Below are 19,466 nucleotides of genomic sequence, written 5' to 3'. Positions count from 1 at the left end.
GGCCGTGCCATGCCGAGCCGAGTCGTACCACGCAGTGGAAAAGCGCCATAAGTCTAAAGGTAGTTTAGTAGTTAGTGTGCTGGGTAAGTTGCTCATTATGTAGGTAGCTACTTACCTGCCAGACTATCTGCAGAACTACAGTATTCAGCGTAAATGAGTACATCCCCTTTAAAACTTAATCAATTCAGCAATTACTGTTTGGAGATGTAATATTCCAGCAAGTCTGCTTGATCAATTACCAAAGAAAGGTTTGTTTGTAAAATGTTTACATGCTTTTCTTCTCTAATTTGGTAATTTGGCCAGGGATTTGTACGCGGGTGGTGGGAGAAAAACACTGGCATTCTGTATTCGGACAGCAATAAAATCACCAACCCCTGTAAATGTTGAAAATCCCTTACGTCCCCATGAGAAACAATTACCATCCGAATCTGGCTATTTTTGCTAGAAAAAGAGCAGGAGAAATACCAGAGTTGGCAAAAGAGTGATTGCATTGGTATCTTCTACTACTTACCTGCCAAAGTACCTACAGTCTAAACAACATACCTACCAGACTCATTACTGACAGACCAAAATTGCCTACCTGCAGAAATACCTTCTTCACTTCCTACTTAACTAAAGGTGGCCTTGCAGATCAAATTATAAAGTTAGATTCTCAGATAATTTTTGCATTTGTTTCTCATTCTCTTCTCCTCTCTATCTCTCAGAGAGAATGCTGAGAACATGTACTGTTTCTCCGCTCTGGCTTTGACCCTGAATGAGGAAGAGGAGGGTGTGTGTTGGACGGACAGCAGGCTGAGGCCGGACCAGCGGCTGATGGAAGCGGGACGCTGGGACGAGGCCAACGTAGAGAAGCAGAGGCTGGAGGAAAAACAGAGAGCCAGGAGGAGGAGGAGAGAAGCTGAGGCCTCAAAGGCCATCGATGAAGGTGAGCGGAGGTCCAAGGTCACACAAGATGGTCACATCTCTGTGACATTGTGTCGATGTAGAAGTTTTGAAAACCATGAAACTAGGGGTGTTATTATTTGCATTGCTGCAAAAACAGTCTAATTGAGTCTAAAATGTAAGTCAATTAATATTCACTGAATATTATTTTTTATTGAATATTATTTTGTATTGAACTAAACTTGTTTATTGGACTGTTTTATAAAATAAATATCACATTTGCAATCGTACCGATATTTGGAGAAAAAATGTACTCTATACCACATGATATAAATATAAAAGACATATAAAAGTCACATGTGGGCATATTCCCATATCTTGAATTTTGGGGGAATTCTAAATGAATTTTAATAGACTAAATCACTCTAAATGTGCCCGCGTAGTAGTCTAACCTACATCTTATAGTGTATGTGTGCACCCTGTGGGTGTGTTTTTGTTTTGTTTTTGCGATATACTCGATAATGTCAAATCGCATATCTTTTAAACAACAATTACGATATTATTGTAGATGATATATATTGCACACCCCTACATGAAACTATAAATTCCATTTGTCAACCACAACTTTTGTGCCACAGTTCAAGCTGTTCTCCTGGTGATGTTATTGTTGTTTTGCATTACAGGACAGGACTTTGAAAGCTACATGCCGCTGTGGTTCCACCAGAGGACGGATGGACTGACGGGAGAGACTATTTACGTTTATAAGGGGGGTTACTGGGAGGCCAAAGAAAGACAAGCCTGGAATATGAGTCCCGATATCTTCTGAACACGCAAAACAATTGACTAACTCTGCAGACAGACAAAGACAAAAGCTATAAACCCTCTACATGGACTCATCAGGGCCTTGGGACTGCAGAGGTAGTGGAGACACCTGCGCTGATTGATCTCTTAAGAGCGCGCGTGTGTGTGTGTGTGTGTGTGTGTGTGTGTGTGTGTTTGTTTAAGTGTGTGTTTTTGCAGCCCAATGACATATATTCTTGCCCTACTCTTAAACAGACTACTAAAATGGGAGAACAGAAGAATGTTCTCTCTGAAGTTCACCTCAAAAACGAGTGTGTGGGAGAAATGCGCAGTTGAACTCTTAGTCAAGTGCCGCCCCAGTTTATCTTCCAAAGCAAATCAGGTTCTTTTTATTCAGTACAACACCATCACAAATGCACTTTCCTCTCTTCCCAGCAGTGAAGTACACTGGACTGAGTCTTGTTTATAAAGAGATCATATCAAAGATGCTGGCCTGGACAGCACATGAAGAAACTCACATATGAAGGAGACTCACTCAACTTAACACAACGCAGCTGAAACATTTCAAAGAATTGTCTGATTGTTCAGCTTGTGTACTTCTTTTAGTTTCATATCAACAACAGTACCATATTTGGGCAAGGGAAGTTCTTGTATTTGTATATCCCATGAGCACAATCAGGCTCTTATTGGAAACAACTTTCTCCCTGGCTCCGCCCCCTTTGCATAGCAAATAACAGTAAAGATTCATCTGGTGTCTTCAGTTAACCAATGAGCTTCAGGCAAGCATTAAAAGAGCCCTTGTGTCTGTTGTATTGGACAGTGCAGGTATTTGGACATAAATGTGTTTTACACCCATGAATTGTCATGCACATTAATTAGCTGCTTCCTGCATTGGCTCAGTGGAGCCCCCAGTGGTCATTATCATGTTACTGTGACTGCCACAGTACAATGCATATCAATGCAATTAAAAAAAAGATATACTATTTTGTACAATCAGGATACTTAATGAATGAATGAACGATCAACTAATAAAAATAAACAAGTCACCCGCTTGACTCACTCCGAGGACATAGCAAACAATCAAACTACAAAGTGTGATACTGAAAACACAAGCAAACAGCTTGCTGACCTTGTTTTATGTTCATAGCATGCTTGTATTTATTAGCAGTAGAGAACGCAGATTAAAACACCCAAGTGTTCCTGATAGTTCACATTACATTATGGTGATAGAGAAGTACATTGTAGTAATTTTTTTTAAAACTGGTAATTTCAGTACTTTGTAACAGAAAGACCGCTTTTAAATTTCTTCTTAAGGTTATAAATCATCAGGACTCAGGAGTGATAAAAAAAAAAAAAGGATTTCTGTTGTTTTGCTGAGCACTATGAAACTGTAGCCCCAAACTGATACAAAGTTGTATAACAGAAACAAATCTACGGTATTTCTTTTATGTTTATCAAGTTCTAAAGCAGTGGATTCAGACCTGACATCACTGGAGATCAGTTCTCACTTTATTTCTAATTGCTGTCAAAGTGTAGAATTAGGCTGGAGGTCTTATTTTGCACTCACGCCACTCTATGTATTTCGTGATAACCGTAATTATTATTACTATTATGAAGAAAACAGAAGTAATGATGCCATGCCATCCTAATAAATGCTGTTTTTGGTAAAAACCTGAATTTTAACCAAGAGGTTTACTTGTAAATGGATATTTTAATTTCAACTGATCCAGCTAGTCAAAGTTTCATTTTTGACAAGCTGTCAATGTATGATTAGAAATGTTAATATTTTCTATTAAAACTCCCTGACTTGGATACTGGCAGGCACTTTTCATGTCTATATACATTCGTTAGGAATGCAGAATGACTGAAGGGGGTGTGATGATTTGTGTAGAATTTTAAGTCAACCCCGATCATCCCTAAAGCATGGAATGAAGCGCAATATAACAATTGAGGGTTTATGTTTGTTCACACGTTCCCCACCCATACATGTAAATGTCATTTTCCCTAAGATTATTTATAAAAACAAAGTCTTACATTTTTGTTACATGGTTCGCAGGTTCAAAATCTGAGTTGGTAATAGAGAGATTGTAAAATCATAACTATAGAGAAAACCACGTTACCACTGAAGGACTAATACTATTAGAATGTTCTAAAAATGAAATAAAAAAAGCTAAATCAATTGTTTGTGAATTAAATTGGATATAAATAAAGGAATAAATAAAAGTTGTTACAATTTCAGAAAAGAAACAATTAGGTCTTACAAATGGGCGCTCTTTTTAGTGGCACTGTATTAAAGCCTTTGCTCAAAAATATCAAATCGAGTCATTTAATCAAACAGTTTTATTACCCCAGCTTCACAGGTTTGATTTTATTGTATAATGTTAATATAGAGCTCATATGCAAAATGTGGAATGTAAACAGACCCGTCAAACGATAGATAGAAATCAAAGTAAGTACTGTTAATACATTTTTAAAAACTGGAATGAATTCAGTGGCTCACAATCCACACACCAAAATCTCACATTAAATTCAAGAGTTTAAAAAAGGACCATTGTGGAGAAGCAGAACAGAGTAACTGAACAGATCTGCAGGTTAAAAATCACTAAAAACATCTCCATTTATGATACAATTAAAAATAAACCACTTTGAGAGTTTCGCCCTGAACACCAACACAATGATACAATGCATTTCCTCATTAAATTAATTCAATTCTAAATGACTTCATCTGAAAAATTAAATCCACCACCCACCCATCAGAATACATTCAGCATATTAGGCACGTAGAAATATCTGAGCCTCCTGTGGGCTAGAAGAGGTTCTTGAGGAGATTTTTCAAACAGAAAGAAGATCAGCTGCAGCAGGATTTGAAACAAACTATACAGCCCAACAGAAACGAGATCTGGGCTAATCAACATGAAGAATGAACACATTTGGGCTAACGTTTAGGCAAGTCATTGTTGCCCTTTCTGAGCATCTTGTTGCCAACATCTGAGAAATACTGTGCCCAAAAGTACGAACTCCTGCTTGTGTTATATCTGTTGTTATCGAAGCACAGTTCCATTCAACACTATGAATGAACTACATGAGCCATATGGAGGATGAAAATGCTGGAATTTAAACAAGCCGTTAAATCACTTGCTCGACTGCCAATAAACAAAAAAGTTAAACCTCAAAGTCACTCATGGAATGTGCTCAGCTATGGAGAGTCAACGATCTCTGCACAGTCAACAGGCATGATAGAAAAATGATATTCACAAACAGCACTTTTGTGAAGAGCTAATACATTCAACACATAAAAAAAGCACTCAAGAGTCCTATTTACAGTCCAGAGCTGTTTCTTTTTTCTCAGCGTGTTTGTGTTACGGTTGCATGTCCCAAAATGTTCAAGCATCTGATGTGGCTCAGTATCGTCAATGCTGATCTGGTATCTCCCTATAAAGAGTATTTGGTTGGACCACTTTGGCATGTAGTGCAACGTGTAAACCTGTTCAAATGAAGCTCACAGATCTGCTCTGGTCTGGTGTTTAGCGTGCCACAGTTCACAACAACCCCTCGTTTTCAAAGCTGGTGTGCAAGAGAGAGAAGGCAAATGGTACAAACTTGACGCCAGCGCCGCTATAGAACTTATTCTGGAACTCCACCCTGAGGAGAGAGAGGTGATTTCAGTTTGAATCATTCAGTATAAATTCATGCCATGTTTGAATATATACTGAGGATTGTACTGACCAGTGGAGTCTGAGAGCATGAAGGAAGGCTGAAAGTCCCTCCATCACCAGCAGGATGGACACAGTGAGGACAGCAAACAGACCAAAAACAGGCACCAGGAACACAATGCCCACACTGGTGTCCACACGCAGACCCACCCGTATCACCATCGCCCACAACACTTCAGAGAGCTCTGGACCACAACAAAACATGTTCAGCATGCCGTTTTTAAAAGCAATTAAAGGCCTCTAATTGTCCAAAACAATCATTTACAGGTCCTATGTAGGCTAAACATTTCACCCAGTATTTCTGCTGTAATTATGATAAAGCGGCTTGTTTCAAACTCTTTTATTAACACACATTGGATGTGCTGAATATATTAAATTAATCACAAATTTAACTATAAAACTGTAGTCGTCAATAAAAAAAATGAGGAAATATTTCAGTTTACAGATTATAAAAAAAAAAAAAAAAGATTAGATAGTCATTCAAGTAGTGCTGGGCAGTATTACAAAAAAAATTGTATTACAGTATTTTTAAGAATTTGGTTTCAAGGTATATCACTGTATTTTTGTCTTTGCATGCCTGGACCTTTGTATAGGTTTATAGTGGCTTATTTTACTGTCAGGATTACACAGGGAAAAAAACAAACATTATAACGTTAAATACAAATTTACTATCAAAAACGGTGGTAATTAAATACATTTATAAACAATTTAGTTCATATTTTAAAATGTAATCAAATGAATTTAGTGATATTCCTTAAAAATTATGTTTTCAGTATTATTATTACTATTATTATCATAATTACTTTAAAAAGAACATTCTATTGCTCAATTATTAGACAAACTTTTATTTTGGCAGGTTTTAATGATGACCTTTGATTTCTGTGTATTTTATAAACTATTATTATTTACTACACTGAAGGGTATGTTACTCACGGGCATGTGCCAGGCTGAGAGCCCACAGACGGAGGTAAGACGCAGTGTTAGAGATGCAGCCCAGGCAGTACTCTATAGTGTGGATGGACTGATGGAGGAAGACATCAGCAAAATCAAACTGTGGAAGAGAGGAAACTTTGTTAGGCTCATAGGGGAAGCAGTTTATTCACACCAAACGATGCACGGAATTAGTTTTAAATTAGGGGTGTGCAATATGAACAAAATCTTATAGCACGATATGAGTAATTTTATATCACGATAACGATACATATCACAATATAGTTATTTTTGCTTTTAACATGGTTAAGTTATCAAAGTTTTTGATGCCATAGAATTTTCATAAATCTTGTCACCCGTGTCAATTTCACAGAAAAACGAATTCAAGCCTAAAAAAGGAAAAACTCAAGCTCACTGAAGGTAAGTAACTAATTTCAAGCAACAGGACAAAAACTACAATAAATAAATGCTACATACTAGGGCTGTCTAATATTTAAGTAAAAAATTCGAATTTAGTTTTTCAGCCATTTTGACAGCCCTACTACATACATTGTATAAATTCATCAAAAACACTGCATAGTTTTCATTGTGTAAATTAAATTTTGTATTAAGTTACAAAAGTGATTTAGTCAAGAGCAGTGAGAGATTTTCTCTCTTTTGTTGTTTGATTAACATGAATGACACCAGGAATATTAGACTGCTGTCACTTAAAGAGCAATATTAGACTGCTGTCACTTTAAGAGCTACCCAGATCCAATATACTATTACACATGTTTTCTTTCAGCTGTTTACTGTTTCAGCTGTTTACTGTTTCACTTAAGACCTAAATTACTGTGTTTATGAGAATACGTTGTGTATGTGTATTTAACCGTACAAGGCCAATAAAGCAACAAAAATACTCACATACTCTATGTGCAGCAGATTCATGTAGGATTTATGCAGATCGTGCTCAGAACAGTCTCATAGACAGCGCACGCATATATAATGCTGTTGTTTGCATTTAAACAGCTTAAAGTCACTCGCTTAAAAATGTGTGCAAACAATACATTTCATGACCACAGTGCACTGCAACCTGATGTGAGTGCATAACCGCAATAAAGATCATAGTCCAAAATAAAATCTCTACCGGTTGACAAATTTCTACCGGTTAATCATGTCTACCGGTATATCGCCCACCCCTATTCTGAATGTCTTACCTCCTCTGATTGGCTGTCAGAGCTGAAGGAGTGGCTGTCCAGACTGGTGCCCTCCTCCACATCATGGGCATGCATGAGAGAGAGCTCCTCCTCACTGCTCCGCCGTACACGCTGATAACCCTACAGAGAGAGAAACTCAGCCAACGGCTTTCAGCCAACTGCAGAACACACACTAACAAAACAAGGATCCTCACCCGGTACATGCTCAAGTGGTCTCTGCCCTTGTGTTGCCAGTAGAGGTAGAGAGGTTTGCCCAAGAGTAACACAGGCACAGAGAGCACAGCCACAATCAGCAGGAACACCTGAAACCCAGCCTGTGGGAAAGAGGGAAAATACATGTAAAGAAACACAGAGGTGCATGTAAAGTGGAATGGGTGCATGTACGGTTCTTTCAGTCCCACCTGTCCTGGGTAGAGGGGCTGACTGGAGTCCCCCTGCATCAGGAACATGTTGATAAAGTGGATGAGAATGCTGGGAGCTGTCTGAGAGTCTCTGACTGTGAAAAACAGCCACTTATAAATGATCATGAAGACCAGATAGCCGAAGAGGCAGAGCAGGAAGAGCAGCTCAGGAATAAATATCAGGTACAGATTGAATGTCCGTCTGAAGTGCCTGAACAGAAGTATTAGAAGGATCAAAGTCATACATTTGAAATGGATCTATCGAAAATATCTTTTAAAACGTCTCACAGGTGATTGAAAACGCCAAGGACGACTCCAAAAGTCATGTGGATTATTCCTATGATCACAGACATCTTCATCTTATAGGAGTTCAGGAAGGTGAGACGGTTGGATGCCAGGTTCCAGATCTACAGAGTGCAAATAAAATATTCTTAAACTTCATTTTAAAACTAATGATATATTTTATAAGGATTAAAAAAAATCATAGCTTGTCATTCACCCATGGAACCTTTCACCCACTGTTACTTGTTTTTATGGTGATGTGATAGTTTCGTTTGATAACACAGTAATAAAATGAAGGCAGAGACCTACCGGGTCAATGCCCAGAGGATAGGGCCCTTTAAAGACTCCTGTGACGTTTGGATCCAGTGCAAGGAAGCTATTTGAGCGGAGTGTACTTGGACTTGAGAGAAAGAGAAAATGAAGATCACATTAGAGCCACATACTGTACATGAGAAATCTCTGTGCCTGCTGTTGTTCCCTACGGTGAGGTAATAAATGAAATTGTGATGATCATCTGCATAATCTCCACACAATTACACTACAACTCACCACGGCTGCATTTATTTGATCAAAAATACAATAAACAGTAATATAGTTAATATTACTACAATTTATAAATGTCTTTACTGTCACTTTAATGTGCCCCTCCTGAATAACCTAAAACTTTTGAATGTTGGTGTATATAGAATAAACCTCTTCAAACATAGCATCATGAGACACACAGTCATTGTTAGAATTGGCTTCCTCTTATGTGTGAACTCGGGTTCAACTGCCAGGATAACAACTGGCTTTACAATGAGCTGATAAATGAAATGTGCTTTAGTAAAGCCTTGATTTAATCTCTATGGAAACAGGAAAGGTTGTACCTACATTTCAAAATATTTGTTAGATACAGCTATGGAAAAAATTAAGAGACCACTGAAAATTCATAGTTTCTCTGAATTTGCCATTTATGGGTATGCGTTTGAGTAAAACAATTTTTGTTTTATTCCGTAAATTACTGATAAAATTTCTTTCAACTTTTAAAGTCCCCCTGTAGTGAAAAAATGAGTTTTTTATGTTGTTTATTTGTCTATATGGTGTTTTTAATATGCCTTTAGACAAACCATGTGCCAATCTATTAATCAACACCATTGCGGAGTATTTTCTCCTTAAAACTGTAGTTTCCCAAAGACTGACCCAGAAATGAGGTTTGAAACAGCCCTCGGTTTGCTATGTCACAAACCAATAACCAATCACGTCAAGGGATCGATTCCTATCACTAGCATGCAAAATATACCAATACCAGCACAAAACCAAAAATAAATTAGACCAAAAAACCCATGAAGCTGTGGTTTAATGTGAATTTAGAACCACTAACTTGCATTATAACCCGTGGCAACAGTGTAAAAGTAGCCCGGAGTCAGACGCACCTCTCCCGCAGCAGCGTCTGCACTTCACATGCGTATGCTCGCGGGCGCGAATTAACAATCACAAACGGCTGCATTCGGGTCTTCAATGCATTTTAGGACACAATATCGTCAAGTAAGTAACTTTAACGAATGTTACAGTATTCACTGTAGTTGTCCGCTAGTAAAAAGATAGTTTTATCAGTCATTATCCGTGTATGCCATTGTTTTGCGTTTACTACAGTTCAGTGGATCAGGAGGCGCTGGCTGGTTGAGTGGAGGCAGGACTAATTTGCATATTCATAGATCAGCGTATAGTAAATGAGGCAAGGGTGTAGAGTTACATTCAAGCTATTTTAAGGAATGAGAAAATTATTTTCACAAGAAAAAACATTTAAATATGTCATTTTGATGATCAAAGATAAGTTTTAAGAGATAAAATATTTGACTACAGGGAGTCGCCCTGTAGTCAAATATTTTATCTCTTAAAACTTATCTTTGATCATAAAGATAAATAATAAAAATAATTTTATTCTTTAAATAAAAATAAAATGTAATTTAGAGCATGAAATGACAGTTGGTCAAAATAACAAAAATGATGCCATCTTCATATTTATTTTTAGACAACACAATACCAATGTTTTAACTTCAGGAGAGTTAAGAAATCAATATTTGGTGGAATAACCCTGATTTTCAATCACAACAAATGAAAACATCTGATAACGATATTAGCGTCCACACTAGCGAACGATATCGTCTGTTTATTCTAAGCGCACATGCGTCTGCCGCTTTAAATTCTTGAGCTCATTACAGCAGGATGGATTCTGATTGGCTGTCAGTGTTTTATCGTTCATCAGCTGGGAAAAAAATCGTTTTGAAAGTGATCACAACGATATCGTTCCTCTGTATCGTTATCATTATAGTTGTGGTGTGAACTATGCTATTCTTTAATATTGAGAACGATTTTTACTCTATCTTTATCGTTATCGTGCTTGGTGTGAACGGGCCTTAAAACATTTTACTCAAACTCATAGCATTTTCAAGTGTTCTCTTTGAGAGAACTTTTCTCCTGAGATTTTTTTCCATAGCTGTAGATCCATTAAAGAAATTTATGATACTATATTTTAAAACTTTTTTTGCACACTACATACTGTATAGTACATTGTTCTTTTTTCTATTTTTGCTTAAATAAAGGATGCCGTACACAATATTTTGTGCTTTGGACACTCACCTCCAGACTCCAGGCACAAACATAGCGCTGACGTTCCACCCCGAGCCGAACAGGTTGAGTGATTTAGAGAAGCAGTCATTGTATATTAATCCAGTGTAGACTGAAAATATACCCATCAACAGGATGATGTAACGGCCCTCGAAAAAAATGTTCCAGATCTAAAAAAAAAAAAAAAAGTAACAATGTTAATCAAACTATAACAAAATTAACAAAAACAGTCAACTAATACTAGACTAAATAACTTTTAACAACCATGTCTAAATGAATTTCAGAAGAAAATGAACACTGTCATAACAGCAAGCTGCATGTACCTCATTTCTGGTTTTCTTCAGTTTGCGGTCATTCTCATAGAGAACCATCCACAGAGCAAACAGTGCCATGATGATGCCATGCCCGAGGTCTCCAAACATCACAGCAAACAGGAAGGGAAAGGTAATGATTGTATATGGAGCTGCGAGGAGGTGTGATAAAGAAGAAAGATTACATATCTTATCTAAGAATATTACATATGAAGCATTGAGGGCATGTTAAAGCTGCTAACATGAAGTCAATTTTAATTTTAATACTTAATGCTTTTAATCGCTACCCTCTCACCTGGGTTGACCTCTCTGTAGCTGCTTACGCCGTAGGCATCCACTATATTCTGAAAGCCTGAGGTAAACGTGTTGGTGCGTATGAGGGTTGGTGGAGTGTCATTGCTTGGGATACGATTGACAAATGAGGGAACTGTTGCTCCATTCTTCCTCTGAAGGAACAAAACAACAGAGTTAAAGGGATAGTTCACCCAAAAATGAAAATTTGTGCGTCGAAGACTGACACGGAAGAGAAGAAATTGTGGAACAAAGGCGTCATTTTTCTTCTTTTCGCACAAAAAACTCTCGGATTTCATCAAAAATATCTTAATTTGTGTTCTGAAGATGAATGAAGGTCTTACAGGTTTGGAACAACACATTTTCATTTTTGGGTGAACTATCCCTCTAAGAGATATGTGTACAATTATTAATCAGATGTATCTGAATTAGTGCACCTTCGAAATAATGTCAAGTACTCACCGATCCATCCTCTAGAGCTCTCCGAAGAGCGGGCAGATCATTTACGGGACACCACACCTCAGCTATGAGGCACTTGTTTGTGACATCAAAACTGCAGAGGTTAAGGATGTGATATATGGCCTTCATTTTCTTAACCTGGATCACCCAAACGTACACAGACTCTGAGGCCTTGATCAACACCTGCTTCAGGTAATCCTCAGTCCGGTGAAGAACCTACGAAGAAACAATGGTTTCAAGAGCATGTTCAAAACTATGTCAAGCTAAACCATTTCACATGTAAAGTTTTAAGTGTGAAACATAACATATAGTGGTTCAACCAGGAGGCTTTGGCAAACTTCAAAGTGGGCAGCAGGATGACTTAAAATTAATGAAATATATTTATTTATTTTTAAATTGCATATTAATGTAAAGCTCTGTAATAATACTAATTACATGCTTTATTGAAGAACATAGTTTATGAAATTTCTGGAATCACAAAATGAATGTAATATATTTCTCAGTTTGTGTGGATAAGATTTTGAAAACAAGCTTTTTGTCATAATTACAGCAATAAATATTTTAGCCTGTATGGGGAACTTAAATAAATAAATGTGTATTTTCCCCCAAGGTCAGCCATACATGGCATTTTGTTGCCCTGGTTTCTGAACTGTGTTCTCAGATGAGCATGCAGTAAAAGCATTTTGCGGTGCTCTTCAGCAAACTTATCTTCAATCAATCAAGGAATATTTTCTAGGCACAGAAACAACCCAATTTACTTTTCATGAAGGATTGAGTGAGCCGTTCTCTTTTCATAGGTTTTGAGAGGAACAGTGAGTAAGAACAAAGTATCGAAAAATTATTTAATGGTGCCTGTAGTCTGTGAGAAATTTGTCCACAGCCTAGGCCTCATGAACATCATGGCTGAGTTGGGCCACTAACACAATTTTCTTTCTCTCTTTTACAGAGCAGTCACAAGCAAACTTAAATGCCCTCAAACCTAACCTGCCCCCCCTACATTCCTCCACTGCATGGCTGTCTAGAACTGGTTAGAAAAGATTAGTTACAACACTAAATCCAAATAATTCTAATGTAGATTCTATTATGTACACTTTCTGCTCTTTTGGTTGGAGTATCTGAAGTGCCATCCACTGCTAAAGACAGACAGAACGCGATCAAGCCCTTCTACAATTGCAGCCCATCATTTATTACTGTGCATGACACAAAACTCCATAAACCTTCATGCATTTCATTACTATAATTCCTGTTAAAGTGTTATTTCGAGGAATTTGCACTTTACTCAAGCACTATTGAAACAAGAAATTTGTACTTTTTATTCAGTTAAGAAAAGAGATATTTTGCTTCTCTGAACTAACAAGTGAGATCATGTCTGTGTAAATTTTATTAAACTTTTATTGAAAACCAGCAATAAAATCTATATTACAATTAGCTGCTGAATTTAACAATGTCAAGTTACAGTTTCTAGGACAGATGTTTCAGTTTACCGTCTGGTGTGTCTTACAGCCTTCCCTGGTAAGGACTAAACTGTGGTTATACAGGATGCTTGAACATTTTGTGCATCAAAGTTGCTTTGAGTCAACCTCAACTGTCCCCGATTTCATCAGTCAGTTTCAGAAGACGTTAAAGTACAATTAAACATTAATGTTTTTTTTTTATCTTTAATTAAGATTAAGCTGAGCTTATTAGTAACTAAGATAAAGGTTAAAAAAAAAGTCAGTAAATGACTAATATCACCAGTGAGAGCACACTTACACCCTCATCATGTTACACACAGTCAAAGCAAGAAAAAGTGTGTGTGTCAAACTGTAACAAGGGTGAAACTAGGGGTGGGCGATATGGCAAAAATATCATATCACGATTTTTTTTTTTTTTTTTTTTAAATACCACGATTCATGATTTTATCACGATTCTTTGTTATATTGGTTTTACTATTTTGCAAGTTGTCTGAGCATTACAGCCAAACTAATTTCCCTATTATAAAGACAAAGCATTTCAAGGTAACAATATATAAAAAAAAAAGAATGGCAGAGTTTTTGGCTAAGGTGGGCGAAGATAAAAAGCTTTCATTATTTTATCTGCTATTAAAAAATAAGAACAAAGATACACGTTACAAATACACATAATATACAACTAAAACAGTGCTTTATTTTCAAGAAATTGAATGAACAAATATAAAATTAAACACTATATAGATTTATTATTATTATAGCAAAGCAACTGTATTAAAGTTCTTCAGTCAAGATTAGTGAGTGATTTTTCTCTTTGTGTTTTGTTATTTTATTAATAAAGGAATAGCTCACCCAAAAATAAAAATTCTGTCATCCGTCTGTCAGATCTGTCATAGTGTTTTATTTTTATACCATCATTTACTCACTCAAAAGTTGTTTTAAACCTGCATGAGTTTCTTTCTTCTGCTGAACATAAATGTTAATTTGAAGAACGTGAAAAAAAGTTGCTGGTCCACAATGACTTTCATAGTATTTTTCCTACTATAAAATTTAATGGGGACCAGCAACTGTTTGGTTACCCACATTTTTCAAAATATCTTCTTTTGTGTTCAGCACAATAAAGAAATAAATACAGATTTGGCACAACATGTGAGTGAGTAAATAACGACAGAAATTAAATTTTAGGGTGAACCATCCCTTTAATGACAGTCGGCAGCATGTTTAGTACAGTCCCTTTAAGAGCTGCACGTATCCGACTTTCTCTTAACTGTTTACTTTCATTTTAGACATAACCAACTGAGTCTGTATGTAAACCTTGTGTGTTTTGACAGTATTAGCGCAAAAGCTAACTTAGTCCAGTAATCAGGAGCTGTTTGACAGGGTTTTTAGTGCGTGTGCTTCAGCTGTACACCCTCAGAAAAAGCGCACGTCAGAACAGCGCGTGAATGAAATGTTTAACAGCTCTAAAGCAGATGCAAATAATGTACTTTTGTGATTGTGAATAAGTGCAGTGTCCTGTAACAGTAACTCTATCGTGTGCTGTAGCACGATACTACGATATTTCTTCAAAAGCAGATCGTGGAGACATTTTTATCATCCACGATCAAAAAGCGTCATATCGCACACCCCTAGGTGAAACCGAGCTCATCTGGACTCACTGTGTGCAAGTCCTGAATGCGTGTGCGGAGCCCCTCCACCACATCTGTCCTCTCCTCATTACTGTTGGGGTATGGGTACAGATGACAGTGGTAGCTATGAAAACAAAAACAATATTTTCAAAACTCCAGCACTTCGACTTTCTCTTAAGAACAAAAATGCTCTGAAAGAATTAAAATAGATTAAGAAATGAAAGCATGAAGCTTCCCCTAAATGTAACAGCTATTTATAATCTTTATGAAAAAGGAGCAGTGTGACGCAATCAGTTAGCGCGTTGGTGGTTAACTGCCCCAGATATGTGGCAGCTAGCTTAGCACAAAGTTATTTAAACCAGACTGATTAACAGAATAACCTCAAGTAGAATGTAGGAAGTTGATTTAAGAGCTAAGTTACCAGTCACAAATCTTCTTAACTTTCTGTCCAATCTGATCTCCCCAGTAGGAGATGAGAAACACCACACTCCTGGTTGGCTCCCCCTGACAAAACAGACAAACTAGAACATCTTAAAAAACTTAGATATTCCTATTTTTGTTAATATTATTATGTTTAATTGAATCAAGCATCCAGCATTACAGTAAAGGCTTAGATCAAACTGACCACAAGAAAAGAAACAAATGGTTAAAAAAAATAAGATTTAACCAAACATTTTTGTTACCAAAAACAACATATAAAATCAAACTACAGTATGTTGGAGATGCCAACTAGTCTCACCGTAGCAGGGTCCTCCAAAAGCCCATCTACCTCCGAGTAGCTGAGGATGGTGTAGCCCTTACACACTCTCCACAGCATTCGCTCAAACGCCTCGATTTTTACGCTCTGGATGAGCCCAGAAATGAACCTGTGCAGGAGGGACAAGAAGAATATGAGCTCCACTTTACAACACTAACATGAATTCAAAAACACAGGTTTTGTGTGCTTTTAAACATGCATACAAGAAACAGGATGTTGGATAAAAAAGATGATTTTAAAAGAAAAATCAGTTTGCATGGAAGGTGTGCAACAGGAAACTGTGCTGATGATGAAAATTCTTTCACATTAACTGTTGGTGAGCCAAAGCAGGACATGGGCAAGAGCAGTATATTTTCAGCTTTATATTTTTAAACACTGCTCACCCAAGCTTGGCTCCAAGCCTCTGCATGCTGGTGTAGTCCATCATGGGTTCTTTCTCTAGGAAGGGAAACTCTTCATACTGAACCTGTGACGGCCTCCTCTGCTCATACACAAGCAAAAACCCAGCAAGAGATTAGATTCACACAACGCCTCGGTGATCAAGAAGAAGTCGTCAAGAGTTAAGCCTATTTGTAAAGCCACTGCTGGCTCCTCGCAAAGTTCTGGCAGTCAGTGAAAATCAGGTGACTCCAAATCACCTGCGGGATTCCCACAGTCCTTTTCTCTGGAGATGAATTCCTTTCAATTACACCAGAGAGGTCGAACATGATACCAAAGACATCAACAGACAAACTGCAGACAGTACACTGAGCAAGAGTTTTAAAGATATTTGATTTATAAAGAGCTGTTTGCTTAACAATATTAGTGATATAATGAACAACAAAGGCAGGCTAAATCTTTCCACCAATCAGACGTTCCCCGTTTCTTTTGCTCAAACAGATGTTCCAAACATTTGACAGGGAATCACATGACCTACCTCTGCACTGCGGTGCACAAAGTTGCGTGTGATGCGTAGCATGTGTGTGTACTCAGTCAGTTCCAGAAGGTTCTTCTGGAGTTTCTCCTTGTTCCTGGTGACCTCACTCAGCTCCAGTTCCAGTCTCTGAAGCTGCTCCTAAACAGAACACACAGGAATCGGTAGTAACTAAATATCAGCAGTCATATATCAATGTTGTAAGCAGTGCACTGACATTGAGGAAAGTGTTCCTGAGAGAGACCTAGCAAGGAACTGAAAAAAAACATTTCAACGACATCCAATACATGCGATAAAATTATTAAATAAAGGTTAAATCCCAATTCAATAGGCAAATATTTTATATTTACATTTTGAATGACAAACATTCTATCAGCAGACATTTTCAAACTTAACATTTTGTAAAAAGTTATCTTTAAAATTATTTAACAAAATGTCTTGAACTGAGCTAAGCAGCCATAAAAGAAAGAAAACAGAAGCAGAAACTAGGCAACTGGCTGTGAGAAAACGGAACAGAAAAGACATTTGAATGTGTCTGAAAGACCAACTAATCACAAGAGTTAAACAAATGAACAGCGCTGAACTGATCTCACCATTATGACCATCACATGTTTGGGTAATGGTGCAGCTGGGTTCACCTCCCCTTCTGGCAGTGGGATGTCTTCTTTTTTGATTTCCCGCAGAAGATATCCTGTTATACAAGTCCACTTTGAGTTCATTCTGTTGATTTACTTTGGGGGATTTTAATTAGATTTAATGTCTGTTTCTCAAGTGCCATCACATGCCAATCTTAATCTACTGAATTAACCTGAATGCACTGTTTATAAACTCTAAAATTAAATAACCTAATGGTCCAGCCCATCACTCATTCACAAATATTTTAAAGAAAAATTGCTATTTGTACTACAACTGTTTTTGGTAATAACTCAACCATCATGAACATGCTTTGTGTTCAGAAAGTACTAAGACTATCATTTTGAAGTATGCCCTTATTAAAGAATTTAATGAATCTAAGTTAATCTAATACGTTTAATTTAGTGCTGTCAAATGATTAATCGCGATTAATCGCATCCAAAATAAAAGATTTTGTTTACATAATATATGCGTGTATATTCATTATGTATATATAAATACAAACACATGCATGTGTATATTTAAGAAAAATATGTTATGTTTATATATTAAATATATTTATAATATGAATATATAAATGTATAAACGTAAATATTTTCAAAATATATACTGTATGTATGTGTGTGTGTGTGTATTTATATATACACATAATAAATATACACAGTACACATACATATATAATGTAAAAAACAACTTTTATTTTGGATGCGATTAATCGCGCGATTAATCGTTTGAGAGCACTAGTTTAATTTAAGTTTTTACCCAGAATCCTCTCCATTTCTTCACATCTCTTGATTTCATTGACAAACTTCCGCTGAAAAGAGTTCACACTTGGGTTAAGCTGGAAAAAAAAAAAGAGAAAGAAAATATATATCAAAACAGATCCAGGATGACTGGAATATTCTACACATATTCAAAACATTCTATACTAATACATTCAAAACAATACCTTTAATACTAGTTAATGCAATAAAAATATGAACAATAATAATGTTAATAATAATAATTAAGAAATAATAATGATAATAATTAATTGAAATATGCATTTCTAACATTTCTTACACTTACAGTTAAACATTATATAAAACTATGTTTGTTAATGACTTAATAATGAGAGTAAAGAACACAACGCGTGCCAAAAAATTTATGCATTTTTGAAGCATACCAACAGTTTATGTGGGTATCTGACAGAAATGTGTGGGTGGTCTGGTCTACGAAAACCTAGTGTGCCGAGCATAACGTTAGTATAATCGATAGCCAACGTGCGTGAAGCTGTCAGCTCAGCACTATCCAAGTTAATATTTCAAACAAGAAATACACAAACAAGACGCTATACACCGACTTACGTCTCTGAACTCCACCAGCCCGAGTTCGCCGAGTTCACTGATGCAGTCGTAAGCGGATCCGGACTGCAGAAAGAGCTGGGCCAGACACATCTCCTCACTCCGAAACAACGAACCCATCCTGACAAAACACGTCTTTCCACACCAGAGTGGGGTTAAGAAGTGTTAAATTCCCCGGGCGGTGAAGTTTAGGGTAAATAAAATCCTACAGGTCCGGGATAGAGGCTGGATGGACTCCCCCTGTGGGGCGGACCGAGCTGAATGGACCGATGGATGGATGGATGTCAGCGCTGTGGCTCTTAACTCCAGCTGCTTTATTTATCAGTGACACGTCTCCCGTCTCCAGCAGCCACATCTGACCACTGAAAACCCCGCTGTTAGTCGTTATTCTAATCAAACCCAAATCTCCAGTACTGCGGGGTCGTCCATCCCTTGTTAAAGTTCAGTTGAAGTCCTTCAGAACCGAGTCTGAATAAGCGCGACTTTCCTCAGTAATTTGCGCTGTCTTCGTATCAGATAGCAGCGAGCTAGACAGCTACTGTCGAAGGTGCTTGGCCTCTCATTCAATAATCTGGCAGTTCATCCCCCGGTGATAATTTTAAAGACAATCACGTAATGTTTAACAGCACTTGTTAGTCATTTACGCTTTTCTCTCTCTCTCTTCCGAACACTAACCTTTCCAGCCAAAACTTCTTGGTCCGTCAGAGTAAAGGCACTTATTTTCGCCAGTTTTGTTACACTTCAAAATAAATGTCCCAGCTCCTTTGCGCTAGATAAAATTAAGCGCTGCTCTGGAATTAAATAAAATTAAACGTTTAAACGCAAATAATTTTGAATATTATTTGTGATCTAAATTTAAGTAGTATATTTA

The 19,466-nt window shown here is 37.1% G+C and overlaps 2 protein-coding genes across 4 annotated transcripts in view; one reads left to right on the top strand and one right to left on the bottom strand.

Moving 5' to 3' along the window:
• The window catches only part of LOC107687692 (oxysterol-binding protein 2-like), a 52,354-nt gene extending 49,239 nt beyond the window's left edge, over positions 1–3,115 (top strand). For both annotated transcript variants that reach the window (XM_016485137.1, XM_016485136.1), the window contains 2 exons: positions 705–925; positions 1,566–3,115. In XM_016485137.1, the coding sequence (XP_016340623.1) occupies positions 705–925; positions 1,566–1,708 (364 nt within the window). In that variant the 3' untranslated portion in view covers positions 1,709–3,115. The remainder of the gene's footprint in view (positions 1–704; positions 926–1,565) is intronic.
• Positions 3,116–3,970: 855 nt separating this feature from the next.
• On the bottom strand, positions 3,971–19,419 carry atp6v0a2b (ATPase H+ transporting V0 subunit a2b). Of its 2 annotated transcripts, none has more exons than XM_016485127.1 (20): positions 18,599–19,419; positions 18,015–18,093; positions 17,213–17,310; positions 16,623–16,760; positions 16,090–16,187; positions 15,689–15,815; positions 15,371–15,453; positions 14,980–15,073; positions 11,877–12,089; positions 11,419–11,569; positions 11,136–11,275; positions 10,825–10,982; positions 8,515–8,605; positions 8,212–8,330; positions 7,924–8,134; positions 7,717–7,836; positions 7,523–7,642; positions 6,330–6,447; positions 5,410–5,581; positions 3,971–5,325 (listed from the first exon to the last, which is right to left on the bottom strand). In XM_016485127.1, exons 1-20 carry the CDS (start codon positions 18,713–18,715, stop codon positions 5,223–5,225), a joined length of 2,550 nt encoding a protein of 849 aa, XP_016340613.1. In that variant the 5' UTR covers positions 18,716–19,419; the 3' UTR covers positions 3,971–5,222. The 2 variants fall into 2 exon arrangements, with proteins under 2 accessions (XP_016340613.1, XP_016340614.1); XM_016485128.1 differs by having other exon boundaries at positions 7,526–7,642.
• Between the last annotated feature and the right edge of the window lie 47 nt (positions 19,420–19,466).

Source organism: Sinocyclocheilus anshuiensis, unplaced genomic scaffold (assembly GCF_001515605.1).
Source record: "Sinocyclocheilus anshuiensis isolate Anshui unplaced genomic scaffold, SAMN03320099.WGS_v1.1 scaffold281, whole genome shotgun sequence".
Lineage (NCBI taxonomy): Eukaryota > Metazoa > Chordata > Actinopteri > Cypriniformes > Cyprinidae > Sinocyclocheilus > Sinocyclocheilus anshuiensis.
This window is presented reverse-complemented; position numbering and strand designations above follow the sequence as displayed.